The sequence below is a fragment of the Anas platyrhynchos genome, chromosome 15, assembly GCF_047663525.1.
Source record: "Anas platyrhynchos isolate ZD024472 breed Pekin duck chromosome 15, IASCAAS_PekinDuck_T2T, whole genome shotgun sequence".
NCBI classification, from domain to species: Eukaryota; Metazoa; Chordata; class Aves; order Anseriformes; family Anatidae; genus Anas; species Anas platyrhynchos.
Window position 1 is genome coordinate 2,802,893 of NC_092601.1, and position 22,143 is coordinate 2,825,035.

At 36.7% G+C, this 22,143-nt stretch overlaps 1 protein-coding gene across 2 annotated transcripts in view; it reads left to right on the forward strand.

The window, feature by feature from the left end:
• The window catches only part of TXNDC11 (thioredoxin domain containing 11), a 37,386-nt gene that overhangs the window by 6,874 nt on the left and 8,369 nt on the right, over positions 1-22,143 (forward strand). For both annotated transcript variants that reach the window (XM_038187124.2, XM_038187125.2), the window contains 8 exons: positions 712-841; positions 7,829-7,922; positions 10,199-10,311; positions 11,461-11,661; positions 15,667-16,456; positions 18,833-18,978; positions 19,865-19,974; positions 21,320-21,400. In XM_038187124.2, the coding sequence (XP_038043052.1) occupies positions 712-841; positions 7,829-7,922; positions 10,199-10,311; positions 11,461-11,661; positions 15,667-16,456; positions 18,833-18,978; positions 19,865-19,974; positions 21,320-21,400 (1,665 nt within the window). The remainder of the gene's footprint in view (positions 1-711; positions 842-7,828; positions 7,923-10,198; positions 10,312-11,460; positions 11,662-15,666; positions 16,457-18,832; positions 18,979-19,864; positions 19,975-21,319; positions 21,401-22,143) is intronic.

The window sequence follows — 22,143 nt, forward strand, 5'->3', positions numbered from 1 at the left end:
TAGACTAATTCCTCGTGCTTTTATGTTTGATTTCTTTTTAGTTTGTGATGCTTTGTCCAACCTAATGATAGCAACTCAGATGCAGGCTTTCAAGGTGATGGAGGAGCACTGGAGGCCATACTCCCAAGGCCCCCATGTTTTAGGACCACCTGATGTGGTGTGGGCTGGTCATGGGTGGCTGGGAGGAAGCTGTAGACTTGCTCAGTCTGTCTGTCAGCAGTGTGACTGGATTTGTCCATGCCTTACTAAGGTATACTTGTAAATGTCTCTGTAAAGAGATCTTGCACCTTTTCAGGTTGATACTGTTTGAACTAGTCTAAAGATGTAAAAATTAAAGTGAAAATAGTAGCATTTTTTCAGATTTGTATTTTTAAGTCACATGTATTTACTTGGACAAAGCAGAAAGTCATTCCTGGCTTTTACCAGCTTCTGCAATGGGACTCAGAAGTGGTCCTCATCCCTTTGTCCTCACCAACACATCATGCCTACCCGTAGTCACTGCAATTTCAGTTTAGGAGTGTAAGCTGTAGAACAGTAACAGTGTTGTGTAACACAGCTCCTCTATCAGTTACAGAAGCCACTGATAATTGGGGGCAGTTCCCAAGAGGCTGAGCATGCTGTTTGTATAACTCTTCTCTCTGCCACCCCCAGCAGGGACTCTTTCTATTGTTAATTTAAGTCTTAATGCTTTATTATTTTTTTTGGTACTAGTTTTGGACCAATTGAGTACAAAGGCCCTATGAGTGCTGTTTATATTGAAAAGTTTGTTCGCCGGGTGATGACACCACTACTCTACATCTCGTCTCGATCAAAATTACTAGATTTCCTCTCAAATTATGAGGTACTTGTCTCTCTTCTCTAGCTTTACTGCAGTGGTTCAGAAAGGATTTGACTTGTTTTACGATTAAATTTTATCTGCTACAAAGTACTAGTTTCTTTCCAGAATCTTGAAATCAGTGCCATGTAAATTTTGTTGAAATCATAAATACATGAAATGACAAATTCATAATGCTAGTTCCCTGTGTAGTGCTTACCATAATTCAGTGATGCTGTTAATTTGCAGGGCTTTATTACACAGAGGCAAAAATCATAATTGTTACCTCATAAGAAAAAAAATAAATAAACACATGAATAAGACAAATGGGAGAAATATTTTCCCAAAAAATCTTGCAGTCTGTTGGAAAAACATCTGAGAAATATGTAATAATTGTTTTATTTTTTAAAGGAGCATTAAACCTTTCTAATAAGATAAGTCTGTAAAGTAAAGACAAATGTGAAAGCAGTTAAAATAATGGCTTCTAACCTCTTTGTAAGCTCTTACTTCATGATCTCAGTCCACTGGTGCCCTGTGTTTAATTAATTTTCATTTTTTTGTGTTCAGAGGTGTCACAATGGGTAGCAGTACTAGTGGGTTAATAACTTCCAAATGGACAAAACGCACTTAGATGAGAGTCATTGGTAATCCCTTTGTAACTGTTCATTCCTGTAGTGCACAGTGGGAAATATTATAATGTTACTAAACTCACAGCTACTGGGGCAGAATGGAAGAACTACACGACCAAGTGATTCTGTAGTAGTGGCCAGTACACTGGCCTTTCCAGTGTTTCAGAATGAAGCCCAGTTCCTCTTTGAGTTATCACCTGTTCTGCCGCAGGATGGAGTGCAATGTGTGCTGTTAGGTGAGGGCTGCCATGGCAAAAGGGGGTACACGCTTGCAGTTACCATGGGTTGGTGCTGTGCTCTTTATTGTTTAGTTCATCCGGCTAGAACTACTCATGGGTTTCATTTGCCAGTGTTTCAGCAGGGACTTGGAGTCAGGAGTAGCAAGTTCTGTCTCTGCATCTGCTGCCGATGCTTTCTGTGATTGCAAACAGTTCTGTTGTCCTTCCTGTGCTTCAGTTTGCCAGTCTAAAGCTTCGTTACTGGTTTTCTACCTCCTTTGAAAAACAGCCGTGCTTGGGTTTTGGGAACTAGGGCTGTGTTCTCTGAATTATTCTTGGTAGTCTGCAAAGGGCAGCTAATAAGCATAGTGCTGGTAAGCTGAAATTTACTTTATAGTAGGATGTGCACTTCCAGTGGAAAAGACTAAAATATAAGAAATCTATGGTGGGAAACCTTTTTTTTTCTTTTTTTTTTTTTTTTTGAAATACTGCTTAACAATTGAATGTCTATTTGTATTTACAGGCTATGCTCAAACTTCCTTGCTTCCTGTGCTTTAATTCTATGGCTCCAAGCTCCCAGTCTCTACGTTCAGTATTTATTTGTTCTTTTTCCTTGAAAGAACTATGAGTTTTCTGAGCTGTTGTGATGCCCTGCCTGTATTCATTTCAGGCTGAGGTTATTCCCCAGCTGGTGGCACTAGGTACCCAGTGTCTTGCCTCTCTAAAGTTAAGCCAAAGGGGATACTGCACAGGGTGCCTGCTGTGTTTGTAAGATCTGTACAGGGAACAAGTGTGGTGGTTTTACTGTGCTGGGCAGTTGAACTCCACCACAACCGCTCTCTCACTCCTCTCCTTAGAAAAGGAGGGGAAGAAGTAAAGGAAAGAACAACTCACGGGTTAAGATAATGATAATTTAATTAAAAGGGAAAAATAATTATTAAGGAAAGATAATTATTAATTAAACAATTTAAGTAAAGGGAAAAAAGGGAAAGGGGAAAATTGAGAAGGAAGGGGAAAAGGGAGAAGGAAGGGAAAAAAACAAAACAAAACAAGTAAAGGCTGTGTGGAAGTGCAGAGGAAAGAAATTACTCTCTACTTCCCGCAAATGAGTGATGCTTGACCATGTCCTTGAAGCAGGGCCTCAACAAATATAGCCGGTGTTGCAATGAGAGCCCACCCCTCCCTTCTTCTTCCTTTTTCCACCTTTTATTGCTGAGTGTGACATCATATGGTATGGAATATCCCTTTGGTTGGTTTAGGTCAGCTGCCCTGGTGATATTCCTTTTTCACTTTTTTGCCCACCCTCTAGGAGGATTAGAGTCCTGATGCTGTGCCAGCACTGCTCAGCAGCAGACACAACACTGGTGTGATACCACTGCTGTTCTAGCTATACAGGTGCAGAGCACAGCACTGTATGGGCTGCTGCTTTGAATTTGATATTTTATATATAAAAAGGGTTAGTTTTCAGCAGAAGGGAAAGGACGGAGGACTATAAGTAGATCTTTGGGACATTCTGATCAGTCTCTGCTGCTTGATCTTTTCCTTGTTATTTCTTTGTTGAAAAGCTAATTAATTTGGAGTTCACAATAGTTTCTGAAAGATTTGTCATTAGTATCTAATCTTCAATTGTGTGTTCTGCTAGAAAATAGATTCTGCAGACTTAGGTTAGGGATATTTACTTTTCACTTGAAAACTTCTGTCAATAATAGAAAGGGCTGGGTTGGAAGGGGCCTTAAAACCCACCCAGTTCTCCCCCTCTGCCATGGGCAGGGATACCTCCCACTACATCAGGGTGCCCAGGGCCCCATCCAGCCTGGCCTTGAACACCTCCAGGGATGGGGCACCCACAACTTCTCTGGGCAGCCTGGGTCAGGGCCTCACCACCCTCTGAGTGAAGAATTTCTTCCTACCATCTGATTTAACTCTCCTCTCTTTTAGTTTAAAACTATTCCTCCTCGTCCTGTCATTATCTGACCGAGCAATAAGTTGCTCTCCCTCTTTTTTCATAAGCCCCCTTTAGGTATCGAAAAGTTGCAATGAGGTCACCCAGGGTTCTTCTCTTCAGGCTGAACATCCACAGCTCCATCAGCCTCTCTTGGCAGGAGAGGTGCTCCAGCCCTTTGATCATCTTTGTTGCCCTCCTCTGAACCTGCTCTAACAGCTCCACATCTTGCTTATGCTGGGGGCCCCAAACCTGGTCGCAGGACTCCAGGTGGGACCTCACCAGGGCAGAGCAGAGGGGGACAGTCCCCTCCCTTGACCTGCCAGCCAGCCCTCTGTTGATGCAGCCCAGGATGCAGTTGCACTTCTGGGCTGCAAGCACACACTGCTGGCTCATGTTGAGCTTTTCATCCACCAGAACCCCCAAGTCCTTCTCTGCAGGGCTGCTCTCGGTGAGTTCCTCTCCCAGTCTGTGCTCACGTCCAGGATTGCCCCGGCCCTGGTGCAAAAAGGATGCTTTTGAAGCTGATCCCAGCTGCACTGAGCCAGTGCATGTTCTTGGCTGTTTCATTCTACTTCTGCTGTATCTGCTTTTTAAGACCTACTAGTAGTAAGGTCTCCTATAATTTCTGTCCAAAAACAGCACTATGTAGAATTTGGAGTAGACAATAAGTTGGTAAGTTATTAGTATAGTAGGTGAATGATTCATACACAAAGTGTCATGTTGAGCAGGAGGTCTTCTCAGCATGTGTTTCCATGCTAACGTTTTGCTGTGCTTATCTTGTTTCCAAGGGCACTTTATTATTGACTGTCAATTTACTGATAGCTGGGACTTCAAGCCTGGGTTTGCCCTTTTTCCATTTAATCTGTAAAGCTTTTTATGCTTTAATCATGTGCTCAAATTCCAGTAGTCAGTTTTTGACAGAAAAAGGGTCTAGCAAGGCAAATCAGGAGCTCTACTCACACTCAGGTGCTGAAATCCATTAAGCATGTTAACATGTTTGAACTAGAAAGGTCTGTGAAGGTATCAAATTAAACATTTACATCGTTTTTTTTAAGTTAAAGCATATCAAGAGATACTGCAATCTAGTAGTTAATCTTGTATTCAATTTTTAATTAGCATGTTTTTATTTCTAAGAAATGTTCATGAACACAATCCAGCTAAAAATAAGGAGCAAGTGGTGTCGTTTTGATGGTGCATCTATTCCCAAACCAAGTGATGAAAGTGTTGATGACACAAGAGGGCGCTCAAACACTTTGAAAAATGTTGACTTGAAGGTTGAGATTCTGCATTTTCTGATGTTGATTAGTTTTTTTATTGTTTGTGGGATGATACTAGTGCACAATTAAAATCAGATAAAAATTATAAATTGTTTTTTGAGAGCAAAGGAAAAACATCCCAATTGGAAAGTACTTACAATCGTGGAATGTATGGGAAAGTTTAAGTAACATCAGGAGAAATATGTGGTTCCGACGTGCCTGTTAGAACACGTGCTCAGAACACTGCTTAGAACACTCCTTGTGTTTTATTAGCTGTAGAGGTGTGGTGGCTTCATTTGAATCCAAACTGGCATGTCTAATTCCTCATCTGACTAACACAGTTACTAGAAATGGCCTCTTCCTTCTGAGGCACAGAGGAAGAAACCTTGCTGCTTTTGCAGTTGGACAGAAAGCTTCACTGAGCTGTGAGAATTAAACATGCCCAGGGAGCATGTTGCTTTCTGGCATGGGGAGAGAGAGGGAAAGAGGCTGTCTCTCTGGGAGGTAGCTGGTGTGTCTTAGCTTGGTGTCAGCTTGCTTCTGTGCTCCACGTGTGTAGAAATGCTTCCTGAGCGTTAACCACCATGTGAGGTCTGGCCCAGATGCGTATTTGACTTTGCTGTTGTGTTTGATGCTGATGTTAAATGATGAGGTGACCATTTACTTTCTGTCCTGGCTACATAATATCATTAACATCATTAGGAAATGAACAAGCTTTTACCAAGTTCATTCATCTAATAGCAGTCAATACAACTGTTTCTTTGCATGTAGTATGGGTTCTTCTGTCCCTCCAAAGACGACATTTCCCCTTGCCTCTTCCTGTGTTCTTTCCTGTGTTTACAGATAAGCTGAGGCAGGAATTGCATGTCAGCACAAGTCTGATATAGACATGATCCAACCGGAGACCCATCAAGAAATAGGCTGCACTACAATTAATAATTCTGTATTTTCATATATGAGCTTCATTTAGGAGATGATATTAATGAGTTTTCAATTTTGAAACATATCAACACTATCCCACTGTCATTGGACAGTCATTAAAAGGCCATTACTTAAACAGGTTACTGATTAGGCACGTAGCATGAGTTAACCTACATAAGGCATATATTCTCCCCCGATACATGTAGTTTCTTCTTACTGAAGAAACGTTTTATAAAAATGACTCGTGGCAGCACATTCTTCAGGCAGTGCTTACAAATCTTAACCCTCTGTGGATAACGGAGCTAGCAGTCAGAATCAGAGCCTCACCATTTAAAATAATTTTATAAATGTTTCTAGATCTGCCCCTTTCACACTTTGTCAATTTTGACTTCTCTTTCATTCACTGGGTGGTGCCATAGGTTTGCTTCTTAGAGTAACGGTATTGAAAAATGGTCCTAGGAAATGGGAAGCTATGAATCTTTAATAGTTATCTGCCCCCTTATTTTTGTTTACTTGACGGCTTTAAAAGTTTTTATGAGATTTATTTTTTTTTTACTTAATTTTATATTAGGAAAGATCATTTAAAAAAAAAAAAAGCAATTACAATGAATGCTGTTATATTGCTGTATTTTTTCCTTTTTAATTTATATTTTTATTTTCTTCTTGACAACTGTTACTGGGTAAATTTGCCTAATTGTTCTACCTCATTTTTATTGTTGATTATTTTCTTGGCATACTTCATAAGAAATCTTTATGAGCAAGGGTCTTGTGTTTAACATTCACTTTTTGACAGGACAATTCCTGCCTGAAAGAACAGGTCAGTAGTTGGAATGGAGATGTTTTTATTGGTGAAATATCCCAAGATAATATTACTAATAGCAGTAATAGGCAAAACATTTGTCCATGTTTTAAAACAAATTTTTATATGTAAAAGTTAAATAAACAAATAATTAAAGCATTCTATGAAATAAAAAAATATATATGTATAGGTGGGAAGGCTTTTGCCACATAAATGGGTGATCAGTGAATCTAGAATCATTTGTCCCACAGTGATACCTGTGCTCTTGCTCTGTGCATCAAATGCCTTCTCTGGTGGAACTTGGAAACAAATAACACAGAATAACCAAATCCCATCACTTACTCTGTCCTAAAAGTCTATTAGATTAATTTGAGTGGTGAGGTAAAAAAAAAAAAAAAAAAAAAAGTGATTAATAATAAGTGTTAAGTTTTGCAGACTATAATCTATTAAGACCAAAACTTATTTGAAATTCTGGAGCAGGAGTCTGTTCTTCTGTCTGTTCCATGTCAGCTTCTCCCAGATGCTCTTCCTGAATTTAATCGGATGCCATTCAGGCTTGGTACCTGACAAAGACATGAGGCCAATTCAGAGCTGAGAATTTCAATTTGTCTGGCAATTTGAAGATCTGTTCTTATGTATGGATATGCAAGTGGGATGTGGGTCTCATTATTTTTGTGCAGCTGTTCTCTATATCTCAGGAACAACATAATGAAAGAATTTAATATGACTGATAACGATAGGACGTTAAGTTGGCTCAGCAGTTCAAGTATTCACTCAAAAAAAAGTGTAAATTCATATGTAGTTGCTAATTACATGCAACATAGTAAATAATTAAAATGTTAAGTTCTTGATAGTTAGAAAAATCATCTTTTATATTTCAATTCTGAGAAAAGTCTTTATGATGATTATTGTTCTTATGATTCTCAAATTAATTTCAAAGCAAAGATTGTTTTTAGAGAACTTTAATAGCTAACACAGCAAATATGCAGCTTGAAACTCATTCCTCAATAGTCATAAACCCCTCTCTTGTGATATGTAGGGTTTAACGACATCCTTAGTTTGATTGTTTGATTTCCAAACAATCTTTTGATGTTAAAATATTCTTGCAGCATAAAATGACTGTTCTTCAGTAAATATTGTTTTGTTGTCTTTTTGTAATGTTATGTTTCACTGTAGGTAACTAATTGCAATTTCACTTGTATGTGTACTTGAAAACAGATTGGCTAACTAATTTTTATTCTTTCAGCCTGGAGTTATAGGATATTTTGAGTTCAATGCTTCGCCTCAACCTCCTGGTTATTTAACTTTCTTTACGTCAGCTTTACATTCATTAAAGAAAGGTAAAAGCTTCATCTTAAAAAATATAAGGCATCTGTGAACAATTTATGCATATGGACTTCAGTGGTTCTTTACAATATTTTATAACTTGAAATGTAGTCCCTTTTGAGTGTTGATCTAATTATGAAACTATCTTTTATTACTATGTAAAGACGGTGTACATTAAAGGTGTATTGTATATTTTGTGATCAGCCATCATGGAATTAAAGTATATGACAGTTTGCAATTCAAGGATATGTTAAGATACACTTTTTTCAAAAAACTAAAGGTAGCTGTAACAGATGCATCAACATAATCAGACTAGCACTTAAGTAATTTGAATTCAAGAGTATCTTGTGCAACAACTGAAATAGCAGGTTCAGAGGGGTGAATGCATATGTACAGAAAATAAGTGCGCTTAATACAATATGTGTAGTTTTCATAACACTTAGAGGTTTTATTTTGGGTTTTATTATAAGTGTTAGAGATTTTATTATAAGTGTTTCTTAAAACATCAGTATTGTACACTAAATCTTCTATTCAAAGGTGTAAGGTACTCCTAAAGACTATGCGAGCTTGACTAAAAGGCTGTAAGGAACAGACTTATTATACCCATTTAGCTAATTAATAACCTAATATAGATCACTCAGCTCTGTTGTTCTGAATGCATTTATTTGAAATAAAATTATAGAGAATCAATTTCCCACTGCAGCAGTGGTTTTAAAAGCCACTACAAACGGTGGACTGGCTATTCATAATGGAGACGTAATGCCTTCCATGTGTGTCAGTATGCTTAGCCAGCCTTTGAGTATTTCCATCTGATGAACTTGTGGGTTTTGATCAGAGACTGCAGTGGACCGTTTCTTTTGTAAAATCTGGATAGTTGGTAACAGGCAGCAGCACTTCTATTTTTTTTCTGTCATCTACTTGCTAATCACCAGCACCATGCTGTTAGTAATACCTCTGTACAGTAAGTATACAAACACATTTTTCTGCTGATGGTAAATTCCAGGCATAGATTTTATATGCTTTTATTAGTAGCTATTATTCTTTCGTGACACTGGAGAGCTGAATGCATTTCTGGGTTATTTTGCTCTTCTAAGTGCTATTTTTCAACTCAGGTTAGTGAGAATTTGTTATCTGTGTTCAGAAACATTTCTTCATGATACACTGCTCTCAGAGAGGAATCTGTTCTGAGGTTTTGTCAATTACCAAGCCACATTCCATTAAGTCAAAATACTACTTTAAAAGTTTAATGTACTGTGGTGCTCTTTAATCAGGTCATAAAGTGGTATTGTCATGTGCACTATTCTTAATGTGCTTATCCTTTTCACAAACCCCATTTTTGAACTTCACTGAATGTACTTGCAGACCCTGATTGCTTACAGATTTTTGAAAATAAATGGTCTTGAATGAGTCAGTAGTGACGCAGCTGTACATTGTTCATCAAAACTATTTAAAATAAGCAGAAAGCTGCTAGTTTATCTTCCAATGTTGATTTCACAGAAATTCAAACTTCCTTAAGAAGTTTATGATGCTTATTATCTTAATATTATCTTAAGAACATTAATTTTTTGGTAGCAATTCTTTTGTCATAAATTCTGGATGCAACTTTCTTAAACTTAAGATTAGCATATTTTAAGGATATTTCTGTCAGCAAATGAAGTAAATTGATACCATTCTTACGAGTTTTACTTTGCCTCTGACTTGGTGTATGATATAAAGCCTAATCTCCTATATTTTGTTTTGTAATTTTCCCAGTTTTGTGTTGGGATAGTTCTATACAATATAAGTGTGAGAAGTGTTCTGCCCTGCCTGCGCTTTTATAAATCTAGAAATATTAAAATAGGTATTTCAGTATTGCCTATTTACTGCAAATAATATACATCATATGTATCAGTTAATATTCTTACCTTTTGTTTATATGTATATTTCATCTTGGGATTTTGAGATGCTATAACAGCAAGATGCATCTGTGATACCAGGTTTTGTATTTAATAAGCAAATCAAGGAATTGGACAGTGCAGGTTAACGTTCTCTGTATCCTGAGTGCAGAAGAGAAACATGTTTGTTCTCATTGCCTGCTCTTGTGTTTCTTCTGCCTCGCTTCATCACTAATACTGGCAGTTACTATTCAGTAAGATTTTCTGTGCCTTTACACAGCATCCTTCTGCGTTTTGCTTTGAAAGGAGATGGTGTTTTTGCATTTTAAAAATAAGATCTGTATTCTTCTAAGACTTTCAGGAGAGAAGTTCAGTGTGTATAATTTTATTTAAAAACTGAAAATTTGCCCTTTAAGATTACCTTGGAACAATACGCTTTGGAGTGATCACAGATAAACATGTTGCAGAGGAGATCTCACTGGTGAATTCAGGCAGCGTGTATTTGCACAGACATGTCAACACATCTCTAGTGAGTATTACATTTATGTTGTAGTAACTCTGAGACAACACCTGGAGATTGAAACTCTTGTTACACTGCGATCATAATGTCACCTGGACAAATGTAAAATAAATGGGTGTTCACAAAGTGGAGAGTGGTGGAATAAAATAATTTTCTTAACTAAATGTAGTATCTATATTTATCTGAGAAATATTTCAAAAACTGTAATACACAGGCTTTTAATTTATTAAGGTGTGTATGTGTCGTGGTTTAACCTGGCCGGCAGCTAAACACCACACAGCCGTTTGCTCACCCTCCCCCCTCCCTCTCTGGGACGGGGGAGAGAAATGGAAAGTGAAGCCTGTGAGTTGAGATAAAGACAGTTTAATAAGACAGGATGATAATAATAGTAATACAATGATGATAATAATGTGTACAAACAAGTGATGCACAATGCAATTGCTCACCACCCGCTGACCGATGCCCAGCCTAACCCCGAGCAGTCCGGCCCCCCTCCCCCAGCTAGCCACCCCTATATATTGTTTAGCATGATGTCAGATGGTATGGAATACCCCTTTGGCTAGTTTGGGTCACCTGTCCTGGGTCTGTCCCCTCCCAGCTCTTACTGCACCCCCAGCCTGCCTGTTGGCAGGACAGAGCAAAAGGCTGAGATGTCCTTGGCTTGGTGTAAGCACTGCTCTGCAACAATTAAAACATCGGGGTGTTATCAGCACTCTTCTCATCCTAAGCCAAAACACAGCATTCCACCAGCTACTAGGAAGAAAATTAATTCTGTTCTAACTGAAACCAGGACAGTATACTTCATTAACAATGTTTAAATTCACAAGGTGTTTGTGACTTAGAGATTGAGCTCTTTATAAAGAAAATTTATACTAGTGAGAAAAGTAAAGATTATAAAGTTGTAGTGATAGAAGGGGTTTGCCTGGTAGAAGTCTTGTTGCCTAAAAGATTGTTTGTCTATCTGATGAGAAATTGGAAAGATTACCCCTTGGGAAAGGATATATGAAATGCTGAAGCATGCTGAATAGTGTCATTAAATTGAAAAAGAGTGTTTTAGGCAATACAGTAACAAAGCATGGTATATTTGAGAACTTCATTCATTAGTAAACAGTATGTTTTAGTAAGTGAAAACAAATAGTTGTTTTTTCTCTTTTCAAGATCTATCCAAATGATGACATGAACTATACAGCTGAGAATATTTGCAAGTGGGCTCTAGAAAATCGAGAGATGCTCATACGCTGGCTGAGACCTCATGGTGGAAAAAGTCTTCTTCTAAACAATGAGCTGAAGAAAGGACCAGCACTGCTCATATTTATACCTTATAATCCCTTAGCAGAAATTCATCCTCTTTTAGATGAAGTAAGTGAAATAACTTCAGTTTTTAACTTCAAAAAATGCTAGAACTTGAGAACTCTACCCGGGATTCTGAGACAAATTGCACTGCTACTGTGCAATACCCAACGTGGGTGAAGTGCTGTTGGGGTAAACTGTGCTCAGACTTGTTGACAATAACTATTTTTACCTTGTGTGTTGTGGTACAGATTGGATATGACTTGAATTACTTTAAATTTTCTGTTCAGGTCTTCTAGGACTTTAATATAAAAAGATATAGAGCTAACTGTTACAGAGAGAAAAATCAATGATTTAAGGCATATGTGTTTCATAACTGTATATATTTGATGTTTCTGAGAAATGGAAATTGCCTTCCGTGAAAATAGAGAATGTTGTTTAGGAACATGAGCATATAAATCCTGAATTAGCTCTTGGTATTATGAGGGGTTGGAAATCTGTATAGTTTTTCTCTATATTAAACTTCCTTTCATATTTATATCCTTTGTTAATCTGCTCTGTTAAGGATGATAGGCCTGTTTCTTGCTGTGTCAAGTAACAGTAGCAGGATCATTTATGCAGCATAGTGTCGGTTCAAGGTTCAAAGCTGATTGTCATAGTAATGAAATTATATTTGGACATCTGGTACTAAAAATCACTTTACTTTTAATTGGAGATGTTTTCTGGAATTGGTAGAGAATACTTCCCATTCAGATTTCTCTCCTTTGTGTGGCTCAAATTAACGCAGTTCCCTCCCTCCCTCCTCCCCCCCTTTGCCCTCTTTCCCCCCTTCCCCCCTTCCATTTTCTCTTTTATTCATGTAGTAGCAATCGGTCCAATTGCTCCACAGTAGGTCCCAAAGACTCTTGCCTAAATGCTTCTGAAGAAGTGACCTAGCAAAGTATCTGCTGCCTGCCTGTCAGTTCTTCCTCATGGCATGCATTTAGACAGAGAGCTTTTCCCTTGTCCAAATGGACTAACTCTTGACTGCTACTTGCCAGCATTTTAAAAAGGCACATGAAACAGAGCAATAAGCATTAGTAGTACTATCTGCCTGTGACATTCCTGTTATGGGTATTTCAGTGTTCAAAAATTCTCTTTCTGGGTGGCAGGTAAGGGATTTTATTTCACTGCTCCAAGTATTCAATTTTCTTTAAAAACACACTTTCTTAATCCATTTTATGATGAATCCTGCATGTTAGTTTGCACCACACACAGTGTGCCTTTGTCTCCTGTCAACAGTTGTTGAAAACAAGAACTTAACTTTTTCCTTTTGAGCGAGTGCTGTGAGAGACAGGCAGATCTTTGGTCTTCTAGTGCAGCTGACTTCATTCAAATAAAGACCGAGAATGTTTTTGAGTGTTGCAGAACTTGTGTTTTGTCCACCCCATTCTATTTCTTCTCATCTTCTTTCTTCCCTAAAGGTGATTACATAGGGAAATACAGTCCTTTAATTAAACCAGACACTATTATTTGAACTCTAGCCCAACTGAGAAAATAGTCAGAGCTAATATGATATTTATATCCTGTGTGTGTTCCTTAGTTTCCTTCCAGTTTTCCTTCTCTGTCATTATTCCCATTTTTGAACTGTGCAGGACAGGAGTTTGTGTAACTGTGTAGCTATGCAGTTACAGAAACTAACTTACCTGATTTTTTTTCCCCCGGATTATTTTTCAGCTGGAACCCATTGTCCCATTTAGTATGTCACACAGCTGCACATCACATTGGTCATCACATAGCAGTAAGAAACAAGCATTTGTGGAAGATGAAAAGCAGGGTAAAGGTTTGGAGGCAACGCTGACTAGTGTACAGAGCACCTCTGTTCTGGAATGCGTGTTTTCCACAAGGAGACCTTATTAATATTGCAGTGTCTGAAGCAATGAGGAAAAAAATCACTTGTGGTACAACATCTAGTGAAACTAGAAATAGACAATAAAACCTAGTCAGCTACAAGATACGGTATGAGGAAACCTTTGAGGAGAGACTGGAAGAGAACTGCAATTATTCTTATACTAATCTGTCTTATTTCGGCAGACTTAATTCAGTGATGTTTGTCCCAGCATAAGCATTGTAGTAACAGGTGCCATTTATTTAGATTAAGTCAGTGTAGCATAAGATGTTCTGTATCAGATTGCATCCTACTGAAAAGAATATCTACTTATATCAACATTATATCAACAATCTCATGGAAGAAGATAAAGATTATTCTGGTTGATGTTGTATTGCTTCACTTCCAATAGAGAGATATTATTGAACTTTTTTTTTTAATTTTAGCTGTAGGAATAGATGTTTATTGTAGCTGTCAGGAGTGAGTTTCATCAAGCTTTGAAACCACTTGACTGTAAGGCAGTTTCACAGAATGAGAATGTCAAGTTGCATGTTGAATGCTCAGAGCATTTTTTTTTCTGGTAATAGCTTACTGAAATGGGATTTCCTATTACAAATCAGTTTTTCTGTTCATAGTCACTGCTCAAGTTTGTCTGTATAGGTAGTCAAAATCTCCAGGCTAGATTTTAGTATGAGGGGTCAAGTATATGCTTTCAGGATAAAAATACCTAACAGTGCATTCTTAAAGACTAACAGAAACTGTTGCTGAAGTCTACATTTTAGTACTGATGATCTTGTTACAGCCCTCCTGGAGGTAATCAACACGTGTTTGATAAGTAGGTTTCTTATCACAATGTTCTTGTGTGCGCAGTGTAAGGATGTTCTGTATTTGGATTATATTTAATATGATAGATGAGGGTGAGAGAAAACCTGCTCCTTTTTCCCTTCTTGTATGTTCTGTTATTTATCTCCTAGAGAGGAAAATTCCTTCTTTGGTCTATACAAGTGCCTTTTTGGTGCCCATTCCCCCTTGGTTAAAAAAAAATGATGCAGCACAGAACACTTGCCCTGAGTGGCAGGCTCCGCCCCACCAATAAGTGCAAAGCACACCTGGAGAGTTACAACTGTATGTTGTGGCTGGGTCAATACCAACATTGCTTCAACTCTGGCAATTATAGTTACCAAAGTTGTGTGCTGCCTATACCAGGAAGAATTTTTATCTTTTTATCACATGGGATTGCTTTAAAATAAATGAATTTCTCCTCATACTGGAAAAAAAGGGCAATTTAGGAACCTGTACCAATTAATTCTTTGAGTGGTGGGATGTCGTGGTTTAACCCGGCCGGCAGCTAAACACCACACAGCCGTTTGCTCACCCTCCCCCCTCCCTCTCTGGGACGGGGGAGAGAAATGGAAAGTGAAGCCCGTGAGTTGAGATAAAGACAGTTTAATAAGACAGGATGATAATAATAATAATACAATGATGATAATAATGTGTACAAACAAGTGATGCACAATGCAATTGCTCACCACCCGCTGACCGATGCCCAGCCTAACCCCGAGCAGTCCGGCCCCCTCCCCCCGGCTAGCCACCCCTATATATTGTTTAGCATGACATCAGATGGTATGGAATACCCCTTTGGCTAGTTTGGGTCACCTGTCCTGGGTCTGTCCCCTCCCAGCTCTTACTGCACCCCCAGCCTGCCTGTTGGCAGGACAGAGCAAAAGGCTGAGATGTCCTTGGCCTGGTGTAAGCACTGCTCTGCAACAATTAAAACATCGGGGTGTTATCAGCACTCTTCTCATCCTAAGCCAAAACACAGCATTCCACCAGCTACTAGGAAGAAAATTAATTCTGTTCTAACTGAAACCAGGACAGATTTAATCTTAAAATGTAGTGTTACAGAACTGTGATAAACATGATGTAAAGACACCTTGAGATGAATGTCATGGACTGAAAATATTTTAAATTGGATTTTTGTAGTTCTGTACATTTAATTCTTACATACTAAACAACTAACTTTGTTATCAAGTAAAAGCCTCCTAGAATTGTTTTGTAAGAAGGCCTGAGAAGAGTGTAATCAATTTTATTTCTGAAATTCTATTTTAAAAATGCATAATACATTGTTAAACCTGTAACAGATAACTGCATTTGAGTGAACTATGCGCAGTTAATCTTTTTTTTTTTTTTTTTTTTCTCCTTTGTAGATTACCAAAGTGGCCTTGGAATACTACAACTGTAACAAAAGCCAAGAGGCTGAACCAGATCCCCAGCACATGGGGGGCAATGATTCACCAGCTTTTGATTCCTATGTTCCAGATGCACATACAAAATTGGCAGAAACGTTCTCCATAACCAAGTACCCCTGCTGTAACACAGTGGTGCTTCCACAGTGGCATTCGATCTCGAGAACTCACAATGTCTGTGAGCTTTGCATTAACCAGACCCTTGGTGTCAAACCAAATACAGTCAATGTGCCACACTGTAATTTTTTTGAGATAGAAGCAGCTTTGGACTCTTTCTACCTCCAGGAGCATACCTTTTTTCAAGTTACATCAAATACCATAGAATGCAGCAATTTCTTAAGTTTCTACAGTCCCTTTAACTATTACAGTGCATGTTGCAGGACAGTAAATAGGCATTTTTTAAGTTTCATTAGTTCTGAGAAGACCATCTTTCAGACCCCTAAAGTAGTGTTTTCTTCCCATGGGAAGAAAGATAAAGATGACATCCAGAATTCTATTCCTCACATTGAGGATAGGAATTGTTTTATTCCTCACCTTCACATTAGTGGCACTAACATTACTGGTCTGAGCTGCAGGACCAACAAAACCTTGAATCTCTATCTGCTGGATTCAAATCTTTTTTGGATATATGCAGAGAGATTAGGAGCATCAAGATCTACTCATCTTAAGGAATTTGCTGCCATTGTTGACTTGAAAGAAGAAGTGCACTATGTCCTGGATAAAAATCAGTCACTTATTGGATCTACCCTGGGTATGGTTTCTATTATACAAATGCTTGAAATAAGAAAAACAAGTTTGCAACTAAGCTCATGCACGAAAGACTTAATGCCATTCTGAAAATGACTGCTTATGAAGTGAAACTATAGTTAACATTGTTAACCTTTACTTATTCTATTCTATTTAGTAGTTGACCGAGCAGTAGTATGTATTCTACTACTATTTGCATGAATCAAATTTCACTTACCAAAAGTAACCTGCTTTAAGTGAAGTAAACATTGAAATGTGTGACTCTTGACTGCCTGATACATCGAAGGAATCGGTAAAATCTAAACTAATGTGCTAGTGGAAAAAAAATCACTACATCTTAACACATTTGATATTAGAGAAGACACATGTTGGTGTTTGTTCTGTCATGTTGGTGCTCTGTGTACTAAAATTTCCCAGAATTTCATGAGATACTGCCCACTTATCTGCAGAAACTAGTCCTTCCTCTTGTCCTCAGACTTAGAAATTATTTTAAATGTATGTTGAAAAGCAGGTGTGTTGTCAGATACAGCTCTCATTTGCTTTTGTTCAAATCTGTCAATACTTTATTTCCTGGCTGAACTGGGGTGGAGGGGGGGAAAAAAGGCAGTTGTATTCAGGAAAAAAAGACCGTATTCACAGTTCTGATTTTATTCCCAAATTATGTGGGTAAGATGCAAAGTGCCTAACCACATACATTTACCTGCCATGCTGATGTGCAAAACTGAGTCAACTTTTAAAAAATGCAGGGCTTTTTAATGTTAAAAGTGCAAGTAAACATGGAAATAAATTCAGGTGAACATAGTATTGAAATAAACTGTTCGAGATTGTTTATCAGTATAATTCTTACAGCATTAAATTATATTTGCATTTTGCCAATAAATTCATAAGTTCATACAGAAGTATGCACAACATAATCAGAACATGGCCATTTGTTCTTAAGTTTTCCACCCAGCACTATATTCTTTTTCTACCCCCCCTGCCCCAAAAAGCATTATGGAGAAAAAAAAAAGTTGGGGACCATAAATGGATGCTTAGGAGAAATTAAGATTTAGGTGAGGAGAAAATAAATTTGCTTCCCCTTTGTGCTTCCAGTATTTTGTCTCAAACTATTTTCCGTTCACAGTATTTCCTGAGCAGGACAAGGGTTGCTCTGCTGAGTAGCACTCAGTAGATCTCTCTTCTGAGTTATTTGAACATCCAGAAACTTTTTTTCTCCCAAACATTTTGTCAAGGATTCATGTGATTTCTTTATTTTTTTTATTATTATTTTATTTTACTGTATTTCAGTAAGCATCAGTTTACAGAAAAACTTTGTGTTTACACAAATACGGATTTCAGGTTTTATAAATGGTTTCTAAAAATTCAGGAGTCTTCATGTCTTTTAGTTAGTCCTGTCCAGTTATTATTTTATTATTTAATCATGCATACACATTCAAAATCCGGTGATCTAGAAGTATAAAAGCTGTATTTTGTTCTGGGGTGAGAGCTTCATTAATGCTGAATAGTAAATACCAAGAGCAATAGAGTTATATTTCAGAGATAAATATGATAATCTGGTGTTTTGTATGTATGTACAAAGGTGCTGTTTTTAGTTGGTTGAGTTTTTGGAGAATACCAGCACAAAACATTTCTATTTGATAAAATAATTATTTTTAGTGTACTTAATGCATCTTTTGCTTGATTACTGAATGTTCTTATTTTACAGTGCATAGGATAATGTTTATCTAAATTGAAAATGTTTATATAGGTAATATCTTGCAGAGATTTAGAGAATGTGGTCTAGGCTCCAAGTGGTATACCTGAAGGTAGTTTTGGAGATTGTTGTAAGTTTTTAGCACAGATCAACTACTGTTGAATATCTTGATATTAAAGAGGAAGTGGAATGAAGACAGCCACTAGTGAACTGAAGGTGGCCAGTCATACTGGCATGGGAATAGCACAGTCTTTGGTCTAAAGCAAAAGAATCATAGGGAAAGTAATTAAAAATAGTAAATGCAAACAAGTGTGGAATTAAGTAGAACCTTTAATATGAGGACTAAATAGTTTTATGTGGTATGGATAAAATGAAAGATAGCGAGAGGATACTGTTGTTGACTGAACAGGTGCATAGTTAGATTAGTAGGCAAAGATTATTATTATTATTATAGTACATTGAACAGGAGTAGAAGTGAGATTAAAGAAGCAAATGAAAAGACTGAAATGAGCAAATGAAAAAAGTGAAGTTTTATATTGTTTTCACAATAGTGGTGGTTGCTTGAGTTCTTACTAAACTCAGTGACTTGAAACCAAGTTTAAATTGGAATTCAATAATTTGAGAGAAAATACAAAAGTAAAAACTGCCAAAATTGTGAAATAACTTTATGTATCAATTTTATTTCAGAGAACTTCATAAAAAACTACAGCATTCTCTATAGTCCCTTGAAAAGGCATCTTGTTGATGACACTTCAGTCCGTTTTCGCATACAGCATGTAATCACTGAAGTGACTACCAGCACCTTTCATGATACTGTGCTTTCAAATGAAAAGGTACACCTCATTGCTGAAAGAATTCCTTGTAAATCATTGCTCACAATTATGAAGAAGGGGACTCATTCTTTTTTCTTTCTCTTTTCTATAACTGTGCTTTGTCCTTGACTCGATTCCCGCACTCCCGTTTCCTTTATTCGGGTTTGAGATAACACTAAAGAACATTCTGATTTCTGGGTTTCATACCTGAAAATAAATAAATATACTACATTTTTTTCCTATGTATCACATTTTTTTAAAACTTACTTAAAAATTTAAGCAAAGCAGATGTAATAGAAAAAAGAAAATGTGTTAAAACTAAAGTATTATTTGAAAACACAGAAAAAAAAAAAAAAAGTTTTCCAATTGCGTTCCATGAAATTGTTTTATGTAAGATGTCTTGCTGAAGAGTAATTAATTTACTCTGATTTATTTAAAGATGTGATGTATGGATTAGTATCCCTTAGGTGTGAGGATTGCAGCAAATGTATACATCTGAAGTAATTGGCTGCCAGCAACCCTAATGCCTGCTTTGCTAGCCTGGTACCTACACCTTTCTCCCCCCAAGCCCCACAAAGTTTACAGTTGCTGTAAGATACATAAGAATTTAAGGTTGTAGAAGAATTGTGAGAAGTGTAAGAAAGTTTGATGCATTATCATTTACGGGGAAATACACAGAGAAAATACAGAGAATTATTTATGGAAAGAGAATTTCCCAAGAAATTCTGTGTTAACCTGGGAGACAGAAGGCAGCATGAAATAGTTTATGATGTGTGTCAATGTTAGGATATAGTTTCCTTTCATGTTTTAAGGGTTCCAGTGAATTTAAATGTTGTGAATACTAGTCCTTCTTTACCACAGATTAACCACAATAGGTAATCAAACTCTTCTCCATTTCATTTTCCAGAATGTCTTGCTGCTCTATTATGCACAGTGGTGCGGATTCTGTGCTTCTCTTAATCATATCTTTATACAACTTGCTCGGCTTCTGCCTCCAGATAATTTCACTGTGGCAAGGTAAAAAAGACTCTAATTTAATCTCTCTACAATAATGCAAGTTCATTGAGGTCATTGGCCTAGAAAATAATTACTTTTTTCTCTCTACACTCTTGCAATACCTGATGTAAATGTTGTGTTTCATTTTTCTCTGAATGCATTATTTATCCTCTGTATAAATTTGGTAGTTTTCAATCTCACTGTGGTATATCTGCAGTTCAGTTATAATGAATTTTTAATCAGTGAGATTATTCATGAAGTGTCCTTAATTTGGGAAGTAAATCAGTAAAACAGCAGCAGAAAATCATTTTCACCTCTGATTATTTGTAGCAAAGAATTATATCCTGTAGTACTGTATTTGAGAAATTTTATATATATATATGCACATACTTATATTTTTATACTTGTATTTTATATATACTTGTATATATTTATAATTGATACATATTACATGATTTTGTTTAGCATTTCCAGGGCTTTTCATGTTACAGTACAATTTAAACATTCTTATTCATGTATTTGATAATACATCAATACTTATAATCTCTGCTCCAATTGCATCCTTTGTTTTATTCTGACTGAATTTACTTCAGGTGGCAGCAAGAAATATATTGGGAAAAATTAATTAAAAACCTGGAATTATTACCTGTTTATAATTACTGCTTTGTTCTCATAGATATGATGCTACTCTCAAACATGCATCCATTCTTTGTTGACATTGAAGTTCTGTTGTTTGGTCCACTATTTTTATTCTAGTGTTACTTATGTGATTGTCTTTTTTTTTATTTAATAATAAAATTGTTGTAATAAGAATTTTATTTATAATCAAGGGAAACCTAAAAAAGCAGAGAAGAAAAAACACATAAGCAGTTGAACAAGTGCTTCATTCACAAAATCTTGTTTTCCTTTCTAGATAGAGCTTTAGAAGAATTTAGAATGCATTTGTCCTCGGAAGAAGCAAAGTAATTTATTCTCCAAACCAGATATTTAAGGAAAATATTTGTGGAGTTGTATTGAGGAACAAATTACTGAAAAAGAAACAATTCAGTAGCACGTTGAAGTTTGTAGGCAGGTCTGCCTGTTTCAGGGAAGTGTATACATAGTGATTGTGTACTTTAATTGCCAAGAGAGCAGTTGGAATACTGTACATATTTTTCTGGCAAAAATTTGTTAATCTGAGATTTATCATCTTGTATATCGGCAAATAATTTTGCTGATTCATTAGTGCAATATATTTTCAACATAACACATTCAAACTTACTTTCACAGTTACTTGCATTTCCCTCTTTGTAATCCCCAAAATGGTGTTTTAGGAAAAAAAAGATTGTTCATCTGCGTGTTTCATCAGTGTGTCATTTCTTAACAGAATTGATATCACTCGAAATGATCTTCCATGGGAATTTATGACAGACCGTCTCCCAACTATTTTGTTTTTTCCGCATCACAGGTAATGTAATACTTTTCCTTATGGGTTTTGTACTTTAATTTTACTAAGTTATAATAACTATCCGACTGTAATTCTTAGCAGAGAAAAAAACAAACAGTAATTCTTCTTTATGTGTATTCTAATAATTAAAAAGAAAAAGAAGACATGGATAGCTGATTTTATACAGACAGTGAATACTCTCTCTGAAAGTCATTATTTATTTGTTTGCAAGTCTTTATGAACAGCAACATAATGTTTCTTCACTTAACTTTTCTTATTTGGATTTTATTATTATTATTATTTTGGCATGATCCACCTGGATCATGTGGTTACGGGGGGAGGGGGATGAAGAAGAGAGAAGTGATGTAGATAGTGGTGCAACTTTTATCTAATCTCTTCAAATTGATACGCTAATAGATATCTTAAAGGATAATATGAATCTAACTTCAAAAATGTGTATAGGATTTGGAAGACTTAGGTATTTTGTTCAACTTAAACATTCATTAATATCAGGTCACTGTGATCATCCATGTCCCAGAGTGATGATGTCATATGCAGTTCAAGGTGCTAAAATATAAGTATTTTAAATATGGATTAAGAGCACAATCTGTTTCTTAAAATTCTTGCTCTCAGACAAATATCCATCCAATGCAGAGATGCTTATAGCACATAAAAGGATTCATGTTAGTGCTATACCTTCATTATACAAGTTTAAGTTTCTCTTAATTGCTATATTAGCAAGATACTAAGTTTGAGTTGGACAG